The following is a 17723-nucleotide window of genomic DNA, read 5'->3' on the forward strand; positions in this document are numbered from 1 at the left end:
AACTAATTGTTAGGAAGCAAGACTAAGACCCCTAGACCTAGCAAGAGAATTGATAGTAGTAGGCAGGCTAATCAGTTTCATAACATAATCAATATAATGTAAACTGGGGCTTACAGATCTTGCTCCACTTTCTTGTCCAAAGCATACTCCAGATCAGTCACCAGCATCTTCTGGTACAAGTCCTGAAGCGCTTGCCTTGAAGTCCAAACCTCTGCTGCACCAAGCTTAAAATCTAGGGGAAAAGATGACACTCACTGATCTTTTATACACTTTAGATGGATACTAAACCACTCGAATGAGATTATATTTCTATAGGCTAAACATCATTCATCAAATAGCACTTCAACAGTGAGACTATTCATAGATACCATGGGATACATATGCAGAATATGACAAATTAATATCCAATCCCTGTCCCGGCTGTGGGGATTATCAACATCCAAAAACTGACAGGTATAAAAGCTTTCAAGAACAAAATTTTTGACATTAAGAGAAGATATAATCAAAAGCAATACTGTCTGCAATTCATACTCTATATGCAGGGGTTGATGATTAAAACAAAGCAAGCCCAAATTTGAGGTGTAAACATACCTGTCATGTCAGCCTTCAGGGCCTCTGCCTGCCTGCTCGGTTGTAAACAAACAAAAGAGGCGGCAAGCTAAGTCAATCAATACAGACCCACTGAGAACCACATCTTACGACGCTACCTAGTATAAACCATAATGAATTAAGATCAGTGTATTGGATATTTAAAAAGATTAACATGAAAACTGTGGGGATTAACGACAGGGTGTGCTAGTCCTCTGCCACTAATTCCTAAACTCAATCAAACATGTAACAGGAGATTGTATTTGTGGTTTGACATGCTGGAAAGGGATAGGCTAAAAACTACAGATACTACTAGTTTCAATGGAAACTAAGCACTATTTGCCAGAAAACAGGAGGAAACATATGTTTTTGTCTTATGTAATAGACTACTTCTCATGATCACACCTTTCCATCGCCAATAGAATGCATTATTGGATTACTATGGATTCAAATGATACAATACTACTGGTATCTCGTAAACTAAGCAGTTGTTGTTGTTATTATCCTTCACCGTGTAGCTCAATGGTCGGGCTAGGGATGAAGAATACTAATATACAGGGCTCGCGCTACCAATGTAGGGGGTGAAGTGTTTCTGCTCCTATATTTCTTAAAGCACGATTTGCTCTAACATCCTAATATCTGTCAACCAAATATTAGCCAATTGCTCTCTGGTATAACAAAGGACATGTATATTTTCATAAAAACAGCAAATTATTGGTTTCATTTCGTGAGACATGCACAGTGAATTGTCAATCCAGCAAACTCGCACCCAAACAGGCCAAACTGGAATGCATGTATACCAAATTTAATCTAGCGTTAGCCAAAGACTGTCACCAGTCGCTGGCTGGCTACGACTTTGGATTGCTTATAGTGGATGAATCTATGGTTACATTTGGCTTGCTGAATTTACTTGGCGTTTGATTTACAACATCCTTGCCTGGATAATCCAATGTCACTGACACTGGTCTGAGCTGCTAGGTAACGTTCTGCTAAAGCCAAGGCCCATGTAGCCAGCCGTTTAAAAAAATATATATTGTTAGTAATCAATGTGGATATAAAATGTACACTGCAGTGACTAACGTTAGCTAACTAATCCCGTTTAGCTAGTTAAATGGTAGACATCCGGACTCAGGTTGACATCCATTAGCTAACTAGCTACCAAGCTAAAAAGGACATGCCCAGCAGGCTAACGTTAGCTAACTACCAAACAAGGGCAGGGGCGCTACTAGGTTAGCTAGCTAACGGCTGCCTATGATTAAACTAGTTATCCGTTCGCTAAGTAACGCGCTCAATAATTAACTTAGTAACGTTAGCTAGCTATCAATTTTCCTTACGACACATACTACTTCCATTCATTTGCTATGGAAATAACCATAATGGTTAGTAAAAACTTGGCTAACGTGTTATCGTATCGACCGAGCAAGCTAACGTTAACTAGCTAGTCACCCTAACGTTACTAGCGAGCTAGAAAACTACTGTGTACTTTAGCTCACTAACATGCTAGCATTAACACCTATAGCTAATAACTGACCCTACTCACGGTCACATACGTTTTTAACACGAATAAAACAACAAGTATGGCACCATTAGTGAAATTCCGTTCAAATATGTAACATTAGCTGCTAGCTCAAATAACGCGTTTTCCTGTGTTGTTGCGTTGCTAGCTAACGCTGCTGGCTAATTAGCTAGACAGAACGGACATTTATGGCGATAGCGCAAATACGATTAAGCAGTAGGTGAGAAGGGGGAAAACACGTATAAAATGTAGAATTTCAAATGTACCGTAAATATTGGGCGCAGAGGTTCATCCTGTCCGATCGCCGGTCTTTAGACAACGACTGGTCCAAAAGCAAGAGCTACTCCCGGCGCCATATTGTTCGTCACTCTGTCACTAACAGAGCCACCGGCCCAGTTGCTGCGTTCTTGACAACTCTGAAACTCAAAAACCTCTGAGTTAAACATTTGCCTATGGTTTTTGTGTAGAGCTTCCTATTGGTTGATTCTGATACTTTCCGAGTGGGAAACTCTGACCAAATCTTTCTACGAGTTTCCAAGTCGGAATGTCCGAGTTCCAAGCTGTTGTGAACGTGGTAAATGTACACCATGCAAATTGTGAGCGGCACAAGGTATGGTCAAGTTTTGTTTCAAGCCAGTGGGCCTGCCTCGCGGTCACACTGACCTACAATAATATATCCATTCTGACCTCAATTGCCTTGGGCAGAATTAGGAAAATTATCAAAATGTACCTAGGCTAACTAACTAACCTAACTAACTAAGAGGTTAATTATAGGCTATACTAGAATGGAATCACCCAGACATTTACAGTTCGATTGCCTTTTTCACATCACAAGTCGAGTCAACTTTGCCATAAGGGTCCTGACCTCTTGGCAGATATATTTGGTCTATGCTGGTTCACAACAGGGAGGTTGCAATACTGCACACAGCCAACCCCAATGCAAACAGGGGAACACAACAGGGGAACACAACCTTGAAAAGGCAGCAGAATTATCCCACCTCTGCCATGATTAAAAGACAAATCAAATTCAGAACAACCAGAATGGGGCTTGAACCAGCGACCCTGCTGTTATGGGGCGAGCATAGCACCAGGGAGCCCAAGACCAGACCAATTTTAAAGATATCATGGTAGTCTACACTCACATTCATGGAGTCTATGAGTAAAATACGTTTAATTTCACTATATAACCAATTAACATAAACTCAATTATTTGTTGAATTATTAAATGCATGATATACTGTATATTATGTCAAGCTATCACAGCAAATGTATAGGCCTAATTATTATGATTATAATGGTAAATTGTCCATGGGCCACACAAACCATAAATGCAACTTGAGGGTATAGTGCCAGCGCAGAAAGGGTGGAATGTTCTTTACATTAAAGGAAAACCCACTTGCCACATCAAATTATGCATTTTGTGACAAAGTGACACTTTGCTTCTTGAATGTCCAATATCTTGAAAACTTGACTGCTGACATTCAAAACATGTTGGGACTGAATCAAGTGGACTAATAAAACATATATAAATATATCGTTTTTGAGTGGAGTTTTCACATGAGGTAAGCATATAAGACTAAGGCCATCAGCCCTTATTAACAACAGTTAGTTCAGTTTTCTCACTTAATCTCATGTCTAAACCGTCTAGGCTACTCAAGTCAGAAGCAAAGTAATACTGGAGTAGTAGGTCTAATTAAAAACGGAAGAAACATTTCGATCAGTGGCATGCCCCATTATGTGGCAAATTTGCCAGAGACAACACTAAGTCTATAATAAAAGCTAATGTAGCCTACCTATTGTTTTAAATTGTATTGTAAAATCAAACATTTTCAAATGTCCAGTGCTGTGAGTGCCTTTGGTCCTGTGCCTTTAATATAGAGTGTAGTGACGCTCTGTATCCTGCGAGGAGACTTGGACACTGCCGCATCCAAATTAACCTCGCCTCTCTCTGCGGTCGCTAACAGCAAAACAAAGAAGAACAAATCGGTAGTTGCAGAAAAAGAGACTCATATCCAATCATATCATGACGGACAACACTAAAACGCACGTTATTTTGCTGTCATGTGGAAGTTTTAACCCCATCACTAAAGGACACATTCATATGTTTGGTAAGCATTACCTATGCGTTCTTCTGTATATTTTGAAGGGGTGTTTGGTGCCCCAGATGTTGTGGGTAGGATATTAGTTTAAGAATGAGAAGGCGTTCAGGGGTCTACATTACTATGGCAATTAACATATATATCAGTATTATAATGTCAGAATCGGGTGATGTTGGGTAGGCGTTTTGCCATAGACCTTTATGGTATTCGCTGTCCACGAGGGGGGTGCTGAAATGGGCGACGGCCTCAGTGACGGACATATGATTATGTCAATTAAGTTAAAGTCTTATCATTGAATTTCACGTGGGGGCTTTTATTTCGCTGTGTGTTTTTGAACACCACGTATGTTTAAAATAATTACATTAATTAACACCAGAACCATTCCATCTACAGGTTATTATTACTATATTGAGCGCACAGTATCATTTCAGTGTCGTCTACGTTGGTGTATGCTGCATAGCCCGACCAGCCCTAAAAACAATAGCAAATGGATTTGGATAAAGTAGGCTAGGCTATTTTGAGAATGTATTGCAGTATACGGATGTTGAGCCACTGGACACAGGGGGCATCTTGAGCATGTTTGGGCATTGGTTGCCTGATTGCACATACTGCGTCACTCATAACGAATGAGAAGTCGAATCTCAAATCATGATAGCTTACAATCAATCTTACTGTGAAGCCGGGCAATAATGTAAAACAATCGGCTAAACACAACAGGTATTCACCAATTCATGGAAATGCAGTAACATATCAAGTCAACACAAATGGCAAATCTAAATCTCTTGACTAAATATTTTCTCATTTTTGACATGTGTGGTCCTGTATATCCTTTCTTTTTCATGTTCTGTGACTGCAGACTTGCAATTTGATTGATCCATAGAGGCAATTGCGTTATTGTCTTTGCCTTACCTGTTATCAGTTTCAACGAACATTTTGTCAATTAAATATCTGTGGACTATTTCATCATGGTTTTCTTGTTGCTTTAAATATTAGATCTAGTACACACAATTCAGTAATGGCACAGTGCCACAATTAGGGAGATTTCACATTTCAACAGCCAGCCAGATGCATCAGTATATTGATGTAAACAAATCACAGAAGAACTAGTAAAGTACTCTATTTTATATTACAAACCGTTATCATAAAATATAGTTAAATGACTGTCATACAAAATTATGGTACACCATAGGCTAGTACCCTGAAAAATAACTAAATCCTAAGAGATAGTCATAAGAATAGCTTGAGTGAAATCATTATGCTGCAGCAGTAGTAAGTGAACCTGGAATATTATGGGGCAGAGGGGGAAAGCATCCATGTTTCCATGACCTATTTTTCACACCACCTCTCTGCATGTCTTGGAGTGGCAGTTCTGGAAAAATGAAAGTACTGTAGTTGCTCATAGGGAGCAATGGAAACTCCCCAGTGAGCCCTTCTGACTCACAGCAGGATTACATGAAAGAACAGAAAGTGATGAAGCAAATACATGCATATACCAAGGACTAGGACTTTTGGATGGTGTCAGATCATGCATTTCAATAGTGATTCAGTTTAATTTATTTTTCAAGTCATTGTTGAGAAGAATTGTGATTCTCTTGAGAATGTAATGGTGAGACGCTTGTAGCTCATTATCACCTCATTCAATAGTTGTATGTCTTCACTAGAACCCTTGTCTGTGTTGCAAATGGCACTCCTATATAGTGCACTACTTTTGACCAGAGGCCTATGGTCCCTGGTCAAAAGTAGCACACTACATAGAGAATAGGGTGCTATTTAGGATGCTACTTTGTTTTTTTGTGTGTTTTTTTTGCCTCAATCCATCTGATTTGGAGGGCAACCCCAGATTTCTGACTTTCTTATTAAAATTCAACTCAAAACATAGCTTTCTTACTTTCCTCTCTCATACCCCGTCTTCTTGCATGAATAATACATTCTCTAATCATATTCATGTATATGACTCTATCTGTAGTGGCTCTGTTCAATTTGCACAGGCATTGTAGATCATACACTTTGAGCTGGTATACTTGCAACATATAGTCTTCAGTTAGTTTCCACAGACAGGCTTGCTTGAAGAGGACTCATATCATGAGTTTCTCTATTGGTGGCATGCAGGCAGTAACGTTGCTCCACAACAATAGAGTGAATAGATGAATAGATTAATTCTTGCCCTGTGGTTGAACCAAAAAGTTCTCATCAATCAACTTCCAATTGAAAACAACTGTTATTATAGACTTAAGTTGCAGCTTAAACTAAAGCATGGCTTCTGGAATTATTTTATTGGTCTCCCTGGAGATATTATGTACAAATTCATTTGCATGTATACTGGCAAGCCAGGGTTAATTTATTTTTGGGTTTGCTGATGGCAAACAGGTTACCTGATTAAAACTGTAATATTATGCACACTATGAACCATGATAAGTATGTTGACAGTTACATACTGTATCTGCTTTTACAGAAAAAGCCAGAGAATACCTCCACAAAACAGGGAAGTTCATTGTGATTGGGGGTATCATTTCACCTGTACATGACTCCTATGGCAAACCGGTAAGAACATCTTTAACAGTATATTCACAGACGGCTTTGTTTGGTATCTATGACGTTCGAGTAACTAACAAAGAATCCCCATTTCTTATTTGACTGACATGAGTATAATTACAGTAATGAAGCACATGAGTGATAGCTTGTGGTTATTTTTATGAATGTGACCTTTTTGTGTGACCTTTTTGTGTGGTCCTCCTGTGTAAGTGTTCATGTTGCATTCAGATTAAATAAAGCACATCTAATACTATCGTCATCTATTCTCCCGAGCCGTTTCTGGAATGAATGAAAAGCTTTTCCCAGTTTCTCTCTCTATAATAAACAGAAAACATGAATAATAAATGTACGAGAAATGCCGTTTCAGTCATATCATGAATCTTATGTGCATTTTATATTCCTCACAAGTAAAACATGTCAAACCAGTGGATTACCATGCAGAGACATACAGTAAATTGAATAAACACAATGTATGAGTTGTAAATGGCACCCTATTCCCAACATAGTGCACTACTTTTGACCAGATATAGTGCGCTATATAGGGAATGGGGTGCACACAATGTGACACACACAATGAACACAATGACTGCTTGAAAGCTTTATCAATCCCACCATGTGTTCACAGGGCCTCGTCCCCAGCAGACATCGTCTCACCATGTGTCAACTGGCAGTCCAGTCGTCCGACTGGATCAGGTGAGTCAGTGGCTATCTGCCCAGAACAACAAGGTTGCGTCCCAAATGGCACCCTATTCCCTACATTTTGCACTGCTTTTGTTCAAATCAAATCAAACATTATTTGTCACATGCGCCGAATACAACAAGTGTAGACTTTACCGTGAAATGCTTAAGCCCTTAAGCAACAGAGCAGTTCAAGAAGAGTTAAACTATTTACTAAGTAGACTAAAATAAAAAGTGATAATAAAAAAGTAACACAATAAGAATAACAATAATGAGGTTATATACAGAGGGCACTGGTACCGAGTCAATGTGCGGGGGTACAGGTTAGTTGAGGTACTTTGTACATGTAGGTGGGGTGAAGTGTCTATGCATAGATAATAAACAGCGAGTAGCAGCAGTGTACACAAGGGAACGGGTGGGGGGGTGGGTCAATATAAATTGTCTAGTGGCGATTTTATTAATTGTTCAGCAGGCTTATGGCTTGGGGGTAGAAGCTATTGAGGAGCCTCTTGGTCCTAGACGTGGCGCTCCGGTACCGCTTGCCATGATAGTTCGTTGGTGATGTGGACACCAAGGAACTTGAAACTCTCGACTCCACTACAGCCCCATCGATGTTAATAGGGGCCTGTTCGGCCCGCCTTTTCCTGTAGTCCACAATCAGCTCCTTCGTCTTGCTCACATTGAGGGAGAGGTTGTTGTCCTGGCACCACACTGCCAGTTCTCTGACCTCTTCCCTATAGGCCGTCTCATCGTTGTGGGTGATCAGGCCTACCACTGTTGAGTCGTCAGCAAACTTAATGATGGTGTTGGAGTCGTGTTTTGCCACACAATCATGGGTGAACAGGGAATACAGGAAGGAACTAAGTACACACCTCTGAGGGGCCCCAGTGTTAAGGATCAGCGTGGCAGACGTGTTGTTGTCTACTCTTACCACCTGTGGGCGGACCATCAGAAAGTCTAGAATCCAGTTGCAGAGGGAGGTGTTTAGTCCCAGAGTCCTTAGCTTAGTGATGAGCTTCGTGGGCACTATGGTGTTGAACACTGAGCTGAAGTCAAAGAACAGCATTCTCACATAGGTGTTTCTTTTGTCCAGTTGAGAAAGGGCAGTGTGGAGTGCGATTGAGATTGCATCATCTGTGGATCTGTTGGGGCGGTATGCGAATTGGAGTGGGTCTAGGCTGTCCGGGAGGATGCTGTTGATGTGAGCCATGACCAGCCTTTCAAAGCACTACATGGTTACCGACGTGAGTACCACGGGGCGGTAATCATTTAGGCAGGTTACCCTCGTTTCCTTGGACTCAGTGACTATGGTGGTCTGCTTGAAACATGTAGGTATTACAGACTTTGTCAGGGAGAGGTTGAAAATGTCAGTGAAGACACTTGACAGTTGGTCCGCGCATGCTTTGAGTACACGTCCTGGTAATCTGTCTGCCCAGCGGTTTTGTGAATGTTGACCTGTTTAAAGGTTTTGTTCACATCGGCTACCGAGAGGATTATCACACAGTCATCCACAACAGCTGGTGCTCTCATGCATGCTTAAGTGTTGCTTGCCTCAAAGCGTGCATAAAAGGCATTTAGCTCGTCTGGTAAACTCATCTCACTGGGCAGCTCACATCTGGATTTCCCTTTGTAGTCTGTAATAGTTTTCAAGCCCTGCCACATCCGACGAGCGTCAGAGTTGGTGTAGTAGGATTCAGTATTAATCCTGTGTTGACACTTTGCCTGTTTGATGGTTTGTAGCAGGGCATAGCGGGACTTGTTATAAGCGCCCGGAGTAGCCTCCCACTCCTTGAAAGCGGCAGCTCTAGCCTTTAGCTTGATGCAAATGTTGCCTGTAATCCATGGCTTCTGGTTGGGATACAGTATGTACGTGTAGTCACTGTGGGGACAACGTTGTCGATGCACTTATTGATGAAGCCGATGACTGAGGTGGTGTACTCCTCAATGCCATTGGATGAATCCTGGAACACATTCCTGTCTGTGCTTCCAAAACAGTCCTGTAGTGTAGTATCCGCGTCATCTGACCACTTCCATTGTGCACTATATAGGGAAAAGGATAGAGATCAGGGCACGTATTCATAATGCGTGAGTAGGAGTGCTGTTCTAGGATCAGTTTTGCCATTTAGGTTATGATGAATCTACAGGAGGGACCTGCTCCTAGATCAGTACTCCTACTCTGAGATGCTTTATAAATAGGGGCCCAGAAGTACACAGCTGTTCATCTATCGTGTGTTATTTTCATGCAGAGTGGATCCCTGGGAGTGCTACCAGGACACATGGCAGACTACATGCAGCGTGCTGGAGCATCATCGTGACCTCATGAAGGTAAGCCGGGGTTGGGGGGCAGAGGGTTCAGGCTGGGGAGGATTTTTCTCCACTAATACAGGACTAATGAAGGCCAAGTTCACTCATTTTGTGACCGTGAGAGATACGGCTTTAAACTTCTTCACAACAGTATCTCGGACCTGCCTGGTGTGTTCCTTGTTCTTCATGATGCTCTCTGCGCTTTTAACGGACCTCTGAGACTATCACAGTGCAGGTGCATTTATACGGAGACTTGATTACACACAGGTGGATTGTATTTATCACCATTAGTCATTTAGGTCAACAATGGATCATTCAGAGATCCTCACTGAACTTCTGGAGAGTTTCCTGCACTGAAAGTAAAGGGGCTGAATAATTTTGCACGCCCAATTTTTTAGTTTTTGATTTGTTAAAAAAGTTTGAAATATCCAATAAATGTCGTTCCACTTCATGATTGTGTCCCACTTGTTGTTGATTCTTCACAAAAAAATACAGTTTTATATCTTTATGTTTGAAGCCTGAAATGTGGCAAAAGGTTGCAAAGTTCAAGGGGGCCGAATACTTTCGCAAGGCACTGTATACAGCACCAGTCAAAAGTTTGGACACACCTATTCATTCAAGGGTTTTTCTTTATTTGTACTATTTTCTACATTGTAGAATAATAGTGAAGACATCAAATCTATTAAATAACACATATGGAATCATGTATTAACCAAAAAAATGTAAAACACAATTTTATATTTGAGAAAGTAGCCATTTTTTGTCTTGATGACAGCTTTGCACACTCTTGGTATTCTCTCAACCAGTTTCATGAGGTAGTCACCTGGAGTGCATTTCAATTAACAGGTGTGCCTTGTTAAAAGTACATTTGTGGAATTTCTTTCCTTCTTAATGTGTTTGAGCCAATCAGTTGTGTTGTGACTGTCACATGTGCTCCCTTCCCGGCCTCTAGGTCACCAAGCTGCACGTGATGGCGCACACCTGATACCATTGTTACACGCACCTGCGCTCCATCACTTCCTTGGTTACCTGCCCTACATATGTCACTCCCTTTGGTTCCTTCCCCAGGCGTCATTCTTTCTGTTTCATGCCTGTGCGTTGTTTGTGTTTCTTGTTTTGTATTATGTTGCATTTATTTATTAAAACACTCACTCCCTGAACTTGCTTGCCGACTCTCAGCGCACATCGTTACAGTGACAAGGTATGGGTGGTATACAGAAGATAGCCCTATTTGGTAAAATACCAAGTCCATATTATTGCAAGAACCGCTCAGATAAGCAAAGACAAATTACAGTCCATCATTACTTTAAGACATGAAGGTCAACCAAACCGGAAAATTTCAAGAACTTTGAAAGTTTCTTCGAGTACAGCCACAAAAACCATCAAGCACTATGATGAAACTGCATCTCATGAGGCCCGCCACAGGAAAGGAACACCCTGAGTTACCTCTGCTGCAGAGAATAAGTTAATTAGAGTTGCCAGCCTCAGAAATTGCAGCCCAAATGCTTCATAGAGTTCAAGTAACAGACACGTCTCAACATCAACTATTCAGAGGAGACTGCCTGAATCAGGCCTTCATTGTCGAATTGCTGCAAGAAACCACTACTAAAAGGACTCCAATAAGAAGAAGAGACTTGCTTGGGCCAAGAAACCCAAGCAATGGATATTAGACTGGTGGAAATCTGTCCTTTGGTCTGATGAGTCCAAAGAGATTTTTGGTTCCAACCGCCGTGTCTTTGTGAGACGCAGAGTAGATGAACAGATTATCTCTGCATGTGTGGTTCCCACGGTGAACCATGGAGGAGGAGGTGTGATAGTGTGGGGGTGCTTTGCTGGTGACGCTGTCAGTGGTTTATTTAGAATTCAAGGCACACTTAACCAGCATGGATACCACAGCATTCTGCAGCGATATGCCATCCCATCTGGTTTGCGCTTAGTGGGACAATAATTTGTTTTTCAACAAGACAATGACCCAACACACCTCCAGGCTGTGTAAGGGCTATTGGACCAAGAAGGAGAGTGATGGAGTGCTGCATCAGATGACCTGGCCTCCACAATCACCCTACTTCAAACAAACTGAGATAGTTTGGGATGAGTTGGACCGCAGAGTGAAGGAAAAGCAGCCAACAAGAGTTACGCATATGTGGGAAATCCTTCAAGACTGTTGGAAAAGCATTCCAGGTGTAGCTGGTTGAGAGAATACCAAGAGTGTGCAAAGCTGGCAAAGGGTGGCTACTTTGAAGAATCTAAAATCTAAAATATATTTTGATTTGTTTAACACTTTTTTGGTTACTACATGATTCCATGTGTGTTATTTCGTAGTTTGATGTGTTCACTATTATCCGCTATTATTAAAAAGTAAAAATAAAGAAAAGCCCTTGAATGAATAGGTGGGTCCAAACTTTTGACTGGTACTGTATATTTTTTTGATTTATCAGGGGAATCCTCAGCACCTCTACTTCCTGCGGCTTTGTATATTGCATGAGCTGTCCATTTAGCAGTGAAGGATAATATCAAGATACAATTGTGGTAGTTCAGAGAGGAGAGTTCAAGGTAGCCTACATTGGATGCAACAGAATTAGCTACGGTGTATGGAACTTATTCATAGATGATACATTCATGCACGGCCCACTAAATATTAATAAAGACAGGGCAAATTGAACTGTTTTTAGAAATAGCCTATAACATTACTGTATGCTGCAATTGTTTCCATGGCAACAAAACATTACCATATTTAGAACACTACAGTATATCAAAACACTGCTGTAATATGTGACAAATCCTTCCATCAGAATGTGGGCAATCTATTTGTGGTGCTGACCTAAGCTGGATCAAATGCCATTTAACGGGACTGAAGGTGCCAATCATGGTATTTTGTCTAGTTAAATAAAGGTGAAAAAAATTGTTTTATGTATTTATTTTTTCCTGTCCACAGAGAGTCACAGGGTGTATTCTGTCCAATGTGAACACACCGTCCACAACTCCAGTGATTGGCCAACCACAGAATGAGACTCAGACTGCCATCTATCAGAACCACAACACAATGAACAACAAGCCCACTGCCAGTGAGGGATTATGTACATATATGCTACACAAATGTCTTTCAGATCTCATTCGTGCCATTTTCATTAGGTTAACAATAAAGAGCTCAGAATCTGAAATATAATTTATGATTGATGAGAAAGAGGAAAGGTTGTTGTAATGTATTAAGATATGGATTGTCTGCTTTCTATAACTTATTCAATGGATGTAATTTGCTACTAGAAAATGTCTGATGTTTGCTTCCTCATACCTAAACAGTTAAGCTTTGGGGGAAGATGAGTGAGAGCTTGGGCAAAATTTGCTGTGTTCGCCCCCACATTGATCGTTTTACCTTTGTGGGTAAGTAGTATGCTACACAAGCAACTTCCTGAAAATCATACATTTGTAATTGTATGGTACAGTAATTTCACAATGATTGATTAATAACCCTTTATTTTATCTTTATTTCTTTTATATCAAAAGATGAAAATGCCAACCTTGGCCCTGCAATGCGATATGAGGAAATTGGTGAGTTAACACTCTTTTGTATGTCTCCATAAGATTGATGTACTAACAATATTGCATACCGACTATATATTGTCAGAATACAAAAGCTTTTAACTTGGGTCATTATATTTTCACTTCACAAACCAAAATAACTTTCTTCATTATCGAATAATTGAACAGGAAGTTGTCTTATCCATGTACTTTTTGTTTATTGGGTGTCTAATTTCTGTCTTCATGTCTATTGTCCAGAGTTGCGCATCTTGCTTCTGTGTGGCAGTGATCTTCTGGAGTCATTCTGCATCCCAGGCTTATGGAAAGACAGTGATGTAAGTGTAACAGTATAACTTTAGACCGTCCCCTCGCCCATACCCGGGCGCGAACCAGGGACCCTCTGCACACATCAACAACAGTCACCCACGAAGCATCGTTACCCATCGCTCCACAAAAGCCGAGGCCCTTGCAGAGCAAGGGGAACTACTACTTCAAGGTCTCAGAGCAAGTGACGTCACTGATTGAAATGCTATTTAGCGCATACTGCTAACTAAGCTAGCCGTTTCACATCCGTTACATAAGTAGGCCCTCTCACTCTTTCACTTCCCTGTCTTCTAAAGTCTGTTGTAAGACTGTCATTCTCACAGAAAATATTAACACTTTTGGGGTTTTTTTCTAGTTATTTTTATACTTTACATAGTATACAGTACATACTTGTCCTAATGGCTTGCCCTGAAGTTCTAAGCAGACATAGTAAGACCTCTAAAGAGGCTGAAGGGGACACTGGAAGACTAATAGTTTTGAATGTTGACATTTTAATCTATCCAGTCTCCACGTAGGGACCTGAATGATAATTATTTAATATCCTAATATGCATAATGTTGCATCCGAGACACTTTACCATAACTATTACAGTGACCCATTTAATCAGAATTATAAGGCAATACTGCAATGTGTCATACAAATGGTTTGCAGATGGAGGTGATTGTGGGAGACTTTGGGATTGTTGTTGTGCCTCGGGATGGAGTTGATACAGAGAGGATAATGAACCATTCCTCTGTGCTGCGCAAGAACAAGGTAGTATCTGCATTATGAGCCTATATGAGTCATGAGCTTGGTTAAAAGTGGAAACCCAATACACTTGATAATGTAATCTGTTAAAGCTTATTATGTTCATGTCTTAACATGGTACCAACTCTGTACCATAGAAAATTATAAATATCCATTGATACATTTTATAACGTAAAACTTTCTCTATGTGTGTTTTTTCCAGGATAACATCACAGTAGTAAAAGACGATGCCAACCACCCTATGTCCATTGTTAGCTCAACTAAGAGCAGGTAAATGTGAATTATAAATTAACAACCATCCTATTTTGGGCCTCCATTAGGCCTATTTAATAAATAATAATACATAATTATAGAATCTACTGTCTTTTATTCACTGTGGACTCTGGTAAAGATTGGTTCTTTTTCACAAAGATGTATCTGTCAAAGGGAAAATCCACTCAAAAACAATCTTTAGCTATTTTTTTCAATAGTCCAATGTTGATAAAATTCCAAAATGTTTTGCATGTCAGCGCTCAAGATTTCAAGATATTGAACTTTCAAAAAGCAAAGTGCCACTTGCCACGGCATCATGATGATGCAAAATACCAAAAGATAGTTTTTGAGTGGATTTTCCCTTTAATGTACCACTTCAGTAGCTGTTTAGTGGCTCTTCGGTCTAGCCAAAACATTTGCTAAACATTAGGAGGCTGTTTTCCGGAAACAGATTAAGCATAGTACTAGACTAAAAAGCTTTTTCAATGGAAATTCTCCATTAAGCTTACTGTTTTGTCCAGGACTAGGCTTTGTCTACTCCCGGGAAACCGCCTCTAGTTGAACTAAGCTGTTTCCATATTCTAATTCTATGTCCCTTCTATCAGACTGGCCCTGCAGCACGGAGACGGTCATGTGGTGGACTACCTGAACCAGACAGTCATCGACTACATCCTGCAGAGTCAGCTCTACATCAATGCCTCTGGATAGGAACTACTACTCCGGCCTACTGTCAAATTGTCCCTGTCTGTCTCTCATGTAAAATGTATACTCCTCTTGAGCTACTGCTTTTCCATTCGAAGGAGCATTAGATATGCATTTCCCTTCTTACTGTATCATAATGACTCATCGGACCTGTGGATGTACTGTACAGCGAGGTGCTTAAGAGCTTTGTGTACAGTGGACCAACTTCACAACTGACTTTGTGTAGGCTGCATGGGATAGTGTTTCTGTCTGTCCCAAATGGCACCCTAATCCCTATATAGTGCACTACTTTTAACCAGGGCCTATAGGGCTCTGGTAAAAAATAGTGCACTTTTTATTCAATATGGTGCCATTTGGGATGCAACCTTGTCATGAAGAGAGGGTGCAGAGATTGTTACCTACTGAATGTTGACCTTTGCTGCTTGATTTAAATCTGTCGGTTCTTAGACTGCATGCTTAGAACGTTTTTTTTTGTTTTGGCATGAGTACTTACTCACTTCGTAGATATATGTTGTGAAAGTGTTTGCAAAAAGACAAACATAGTGGGTACCCACCTCTCACTTCATTTTCTATTCACTATAATTCTAATGTATGTACAGAAGTATCTGTATTGATGTATATGTGATTGCATATCGATGCCTAAATGTTTTGTCTTCAGTGGGCATTCGTGCAAAATGTAGATTTGTTTGCACATAAGACAATGATTTGTGCATTGATTTATTTTTGTGTGCAAAGGATTTTGCACATTTCTCCTGCTTGTCACTAAGCAAATTACCGCGACTCCCAAAGCAAATGCAATGAACCTCTTTCTTACTATGTGCTATGTAGCGAGTTACTCGAGATTCTTACAAAAATGTGTCTAGTGGAAAAAACAGCACAAACTACAGAAGTGCATTCCATGTGCCTGGGGATGAATTCACAGATATAAGTCTCCCGCTCCCTTGCACTCAACACTGTCATAATATCATCAACCTGATATAAAATGTGCTCTAATGTTGTTCTGCAAAGGAAGTGGGGACATAGCCTTTGATCAATAGTTTCTTACGGAAGCTTCTCATGTTCAGTGCAAGGACTCTTTACACAGTTCAGTTTAATGGGCATTGAGTGTAACCATTGATTGGTGCAGTAATGATTTCACAGGGTAATAGGGTGTATACAGTATGTGCATATCACAAGACATTGGTAGCACCTTCGTTGGAGAGTACGGGCTCTTGGTAATGGCTGGAGCGGAAAAAGTGGAATGGTTTTAAATACATCAAACACATGGTTTCCATTCCGTTCCTGCAATTATGAGCTGTCGTCCCCTCAGCAGCCTCCTGTGGTGCACATTGTGCCCAATTGGTCAATGCAAAATAATGACGATTATTTGGTTTAATTAGTGTCTAAATGTTACCAAAGCATCTTGCATTCATATCTAGCTTTACAAGTGTCAATTTGGCTAAGAATATTAGGTTATTCAATCTTAATATCAGATGAAGCCAAATACATTCCACTGCTTCCTGCAATCTCACGGTTCATAATTTATAAGAAATGGACACACAAGTGCTACTAGTTGTCATATTGTAGCGTTGTATAAGCCTGGCATGATGCAAGACTATCAATAGTACACTGTGTGTAAGATGTTCTAGACAAACAATATTGCTTCTTTATGTGTCATCAGAGTGTAATGAACAAACTGTACTGGGTCCAATATCCCTTCAAGCAGATGGTCTTTATACATGCATCCCTTGAGTCTTTCTACCAATCTCAGCAGGGTACTTCCTTTGAATACACAACATCAGTTATTTGGTATTCTGACTGGTTTAGATAAACAAGATGGGGAAAATCTGATATGAAAAATAAGCATCGTCGTGGTCCTAGTAATAGGGCAATGTTTAGTATAATAGTCTCAGCCCACTGGGCAAAGACATTTCAACATCTAGTTTGGATTTAAATTTTGAGTTGTCAACTAACGTGAATTCAACACGAAATTTAAAAAAAATACAAATCTCCATGTCATTAAATTTAGGTGAAAAGTTGGGTGAAAAAAATACAAAATTCCAATACGTTGATGACTTTCTGCAAATCCAATCATTTTCCCACGTTGATTCAACGTCATCGCATTGATTTTGTGTTGTTGAACTGATGTGGAAACAATGTTGATTAAACCAGTGTTTGCCCAGTGGGAGAGAAGGTCTCATAGAACCTGAGGAGATTGTATGAGTAGATGATTTATAGATATAATATGAAGAGATGTTTGATTTATATTTTATTCTGTTCATTGATTTATTTGGTAAGGAGTCCTGAAAACATGAATTTTTTGGAATCTTATGTAAAATGAGCTACGATTCCACTTTCAGATCTGGGTTGGAAATTATTTGTATTTTGTCATCTTAGACTGTGGACTGACTGGCTGACACAATATAACATTCTCAGTCTTTCAATACCTCCATAATAAACCAAGTGTGTAACAATAGATATGT

At 40.2% G+C, this 17723-nt stretch overlaps 2 protein-coding genes across 5 annotated transcripts in view; one reads left to right on the forward strand and one right to left on the reverse strand.

The window, feature by feature from the left end:
* The window catches only part of smg7 (SMG7 nonsense mediated mRNA decay factor), a 35991-nt gene extending 33400 nt beyond the window's left edge, over positions 1 to 2591 (reverse strand). Inside the window, exons 1-3 of one of the 4 annotated variants that reach the window (XM_064992692.1) lie at positions 2371 to 2591; positions 592 to 623; positions 115 to 232 (exon numbers count right to left, since the gene is read on the reverse strand). In XM_064992692.1, coding sequence (XP_064848764.1) covers positions 115 to 232; positions 592 to 623; positions 2371 to 2396 — 176 coding nt within the window. In that variant the 5' untranslated portion in view covers positions 2397 to 2591. The remainder of the gene's footprint in view (positions 1 to 114; positions 233 to 591; positions 624 to 2370) is intronic. The other 3 variants (XM_064992691.1, XM_064992690.1, XM_064992693.1) reach the window with 3 other exon arrangements.
* A 1431-nt stretch (positions 2592 to 4022) lies between these two features.
* LOC135558675 (nicotinamide/nicotinic acid mononucleotide adenylyltransferase 2-like) lies at positions 4023 to 17716 on the forward strand. Its single transcript, XM_064992697.1, has 11 exons — positions 4023 to 4212; positions 6656 to 6744; positions 7361 to 7428; positions 9660 to 9738; positions 12653 to 12782; positions 13018 to 13098; positions 13222 to 13266; positions 13495 to 13571; positions 14212 to 14313; positions 14510 to 14577; positions 15165 to 17716. The coding sequence occupies exons 1-11, from the start codon at positions 4128 to 4130 to the stop codon at positions 15265 to 15267; spliced, it is 927 nt and encodes a 308-aa protein (XP_064848769.1). The 5' UTR covers positions 4023 to 4127; the 3' UTR covers positions 15268 to 17716.
* The last annotated feature ends 7 nt before the right edge of the window (positions 17717 to 17723 follow it).

This window comes from Oncorhynchus masou, chromosome 17, assembly GCF_036934945.1.
Source record: "Oncorhynchus masou masou isolate Uvic2021 chromosome 17, UVic_Omas_1.1, whole genome shotgun sequence".
NCBI lineage: Eukaryota > Metazoa > Chordata > Actinopteri > Salmoniformes > Salmonidae > Oncorhynchus > Oncorhynchus masou.

Coding starts and splice junctions, on each gene's coding strand:
- LOC135558675 (XM_064992697.1), top strand. CDS start 4,128: ATGACGGACAACACTAAAACGCACGTTATTTTGCTGTCATGTGGAAGT. Junction 13,099..13,221: donor TGATCGTTTTACCTTTGTGG/GTAAGTAGTATG, acceptor TTATATCAAAAG/ATGAAAATGCCAACCTTGGC. Junction 14,578..15,164: donor GTTAGCTCAACTAAGAGCAG/GTAAATGTGAAT, acceptor CCCTTCTATCAG/ACTGGCCCTGCAGCACGGAG.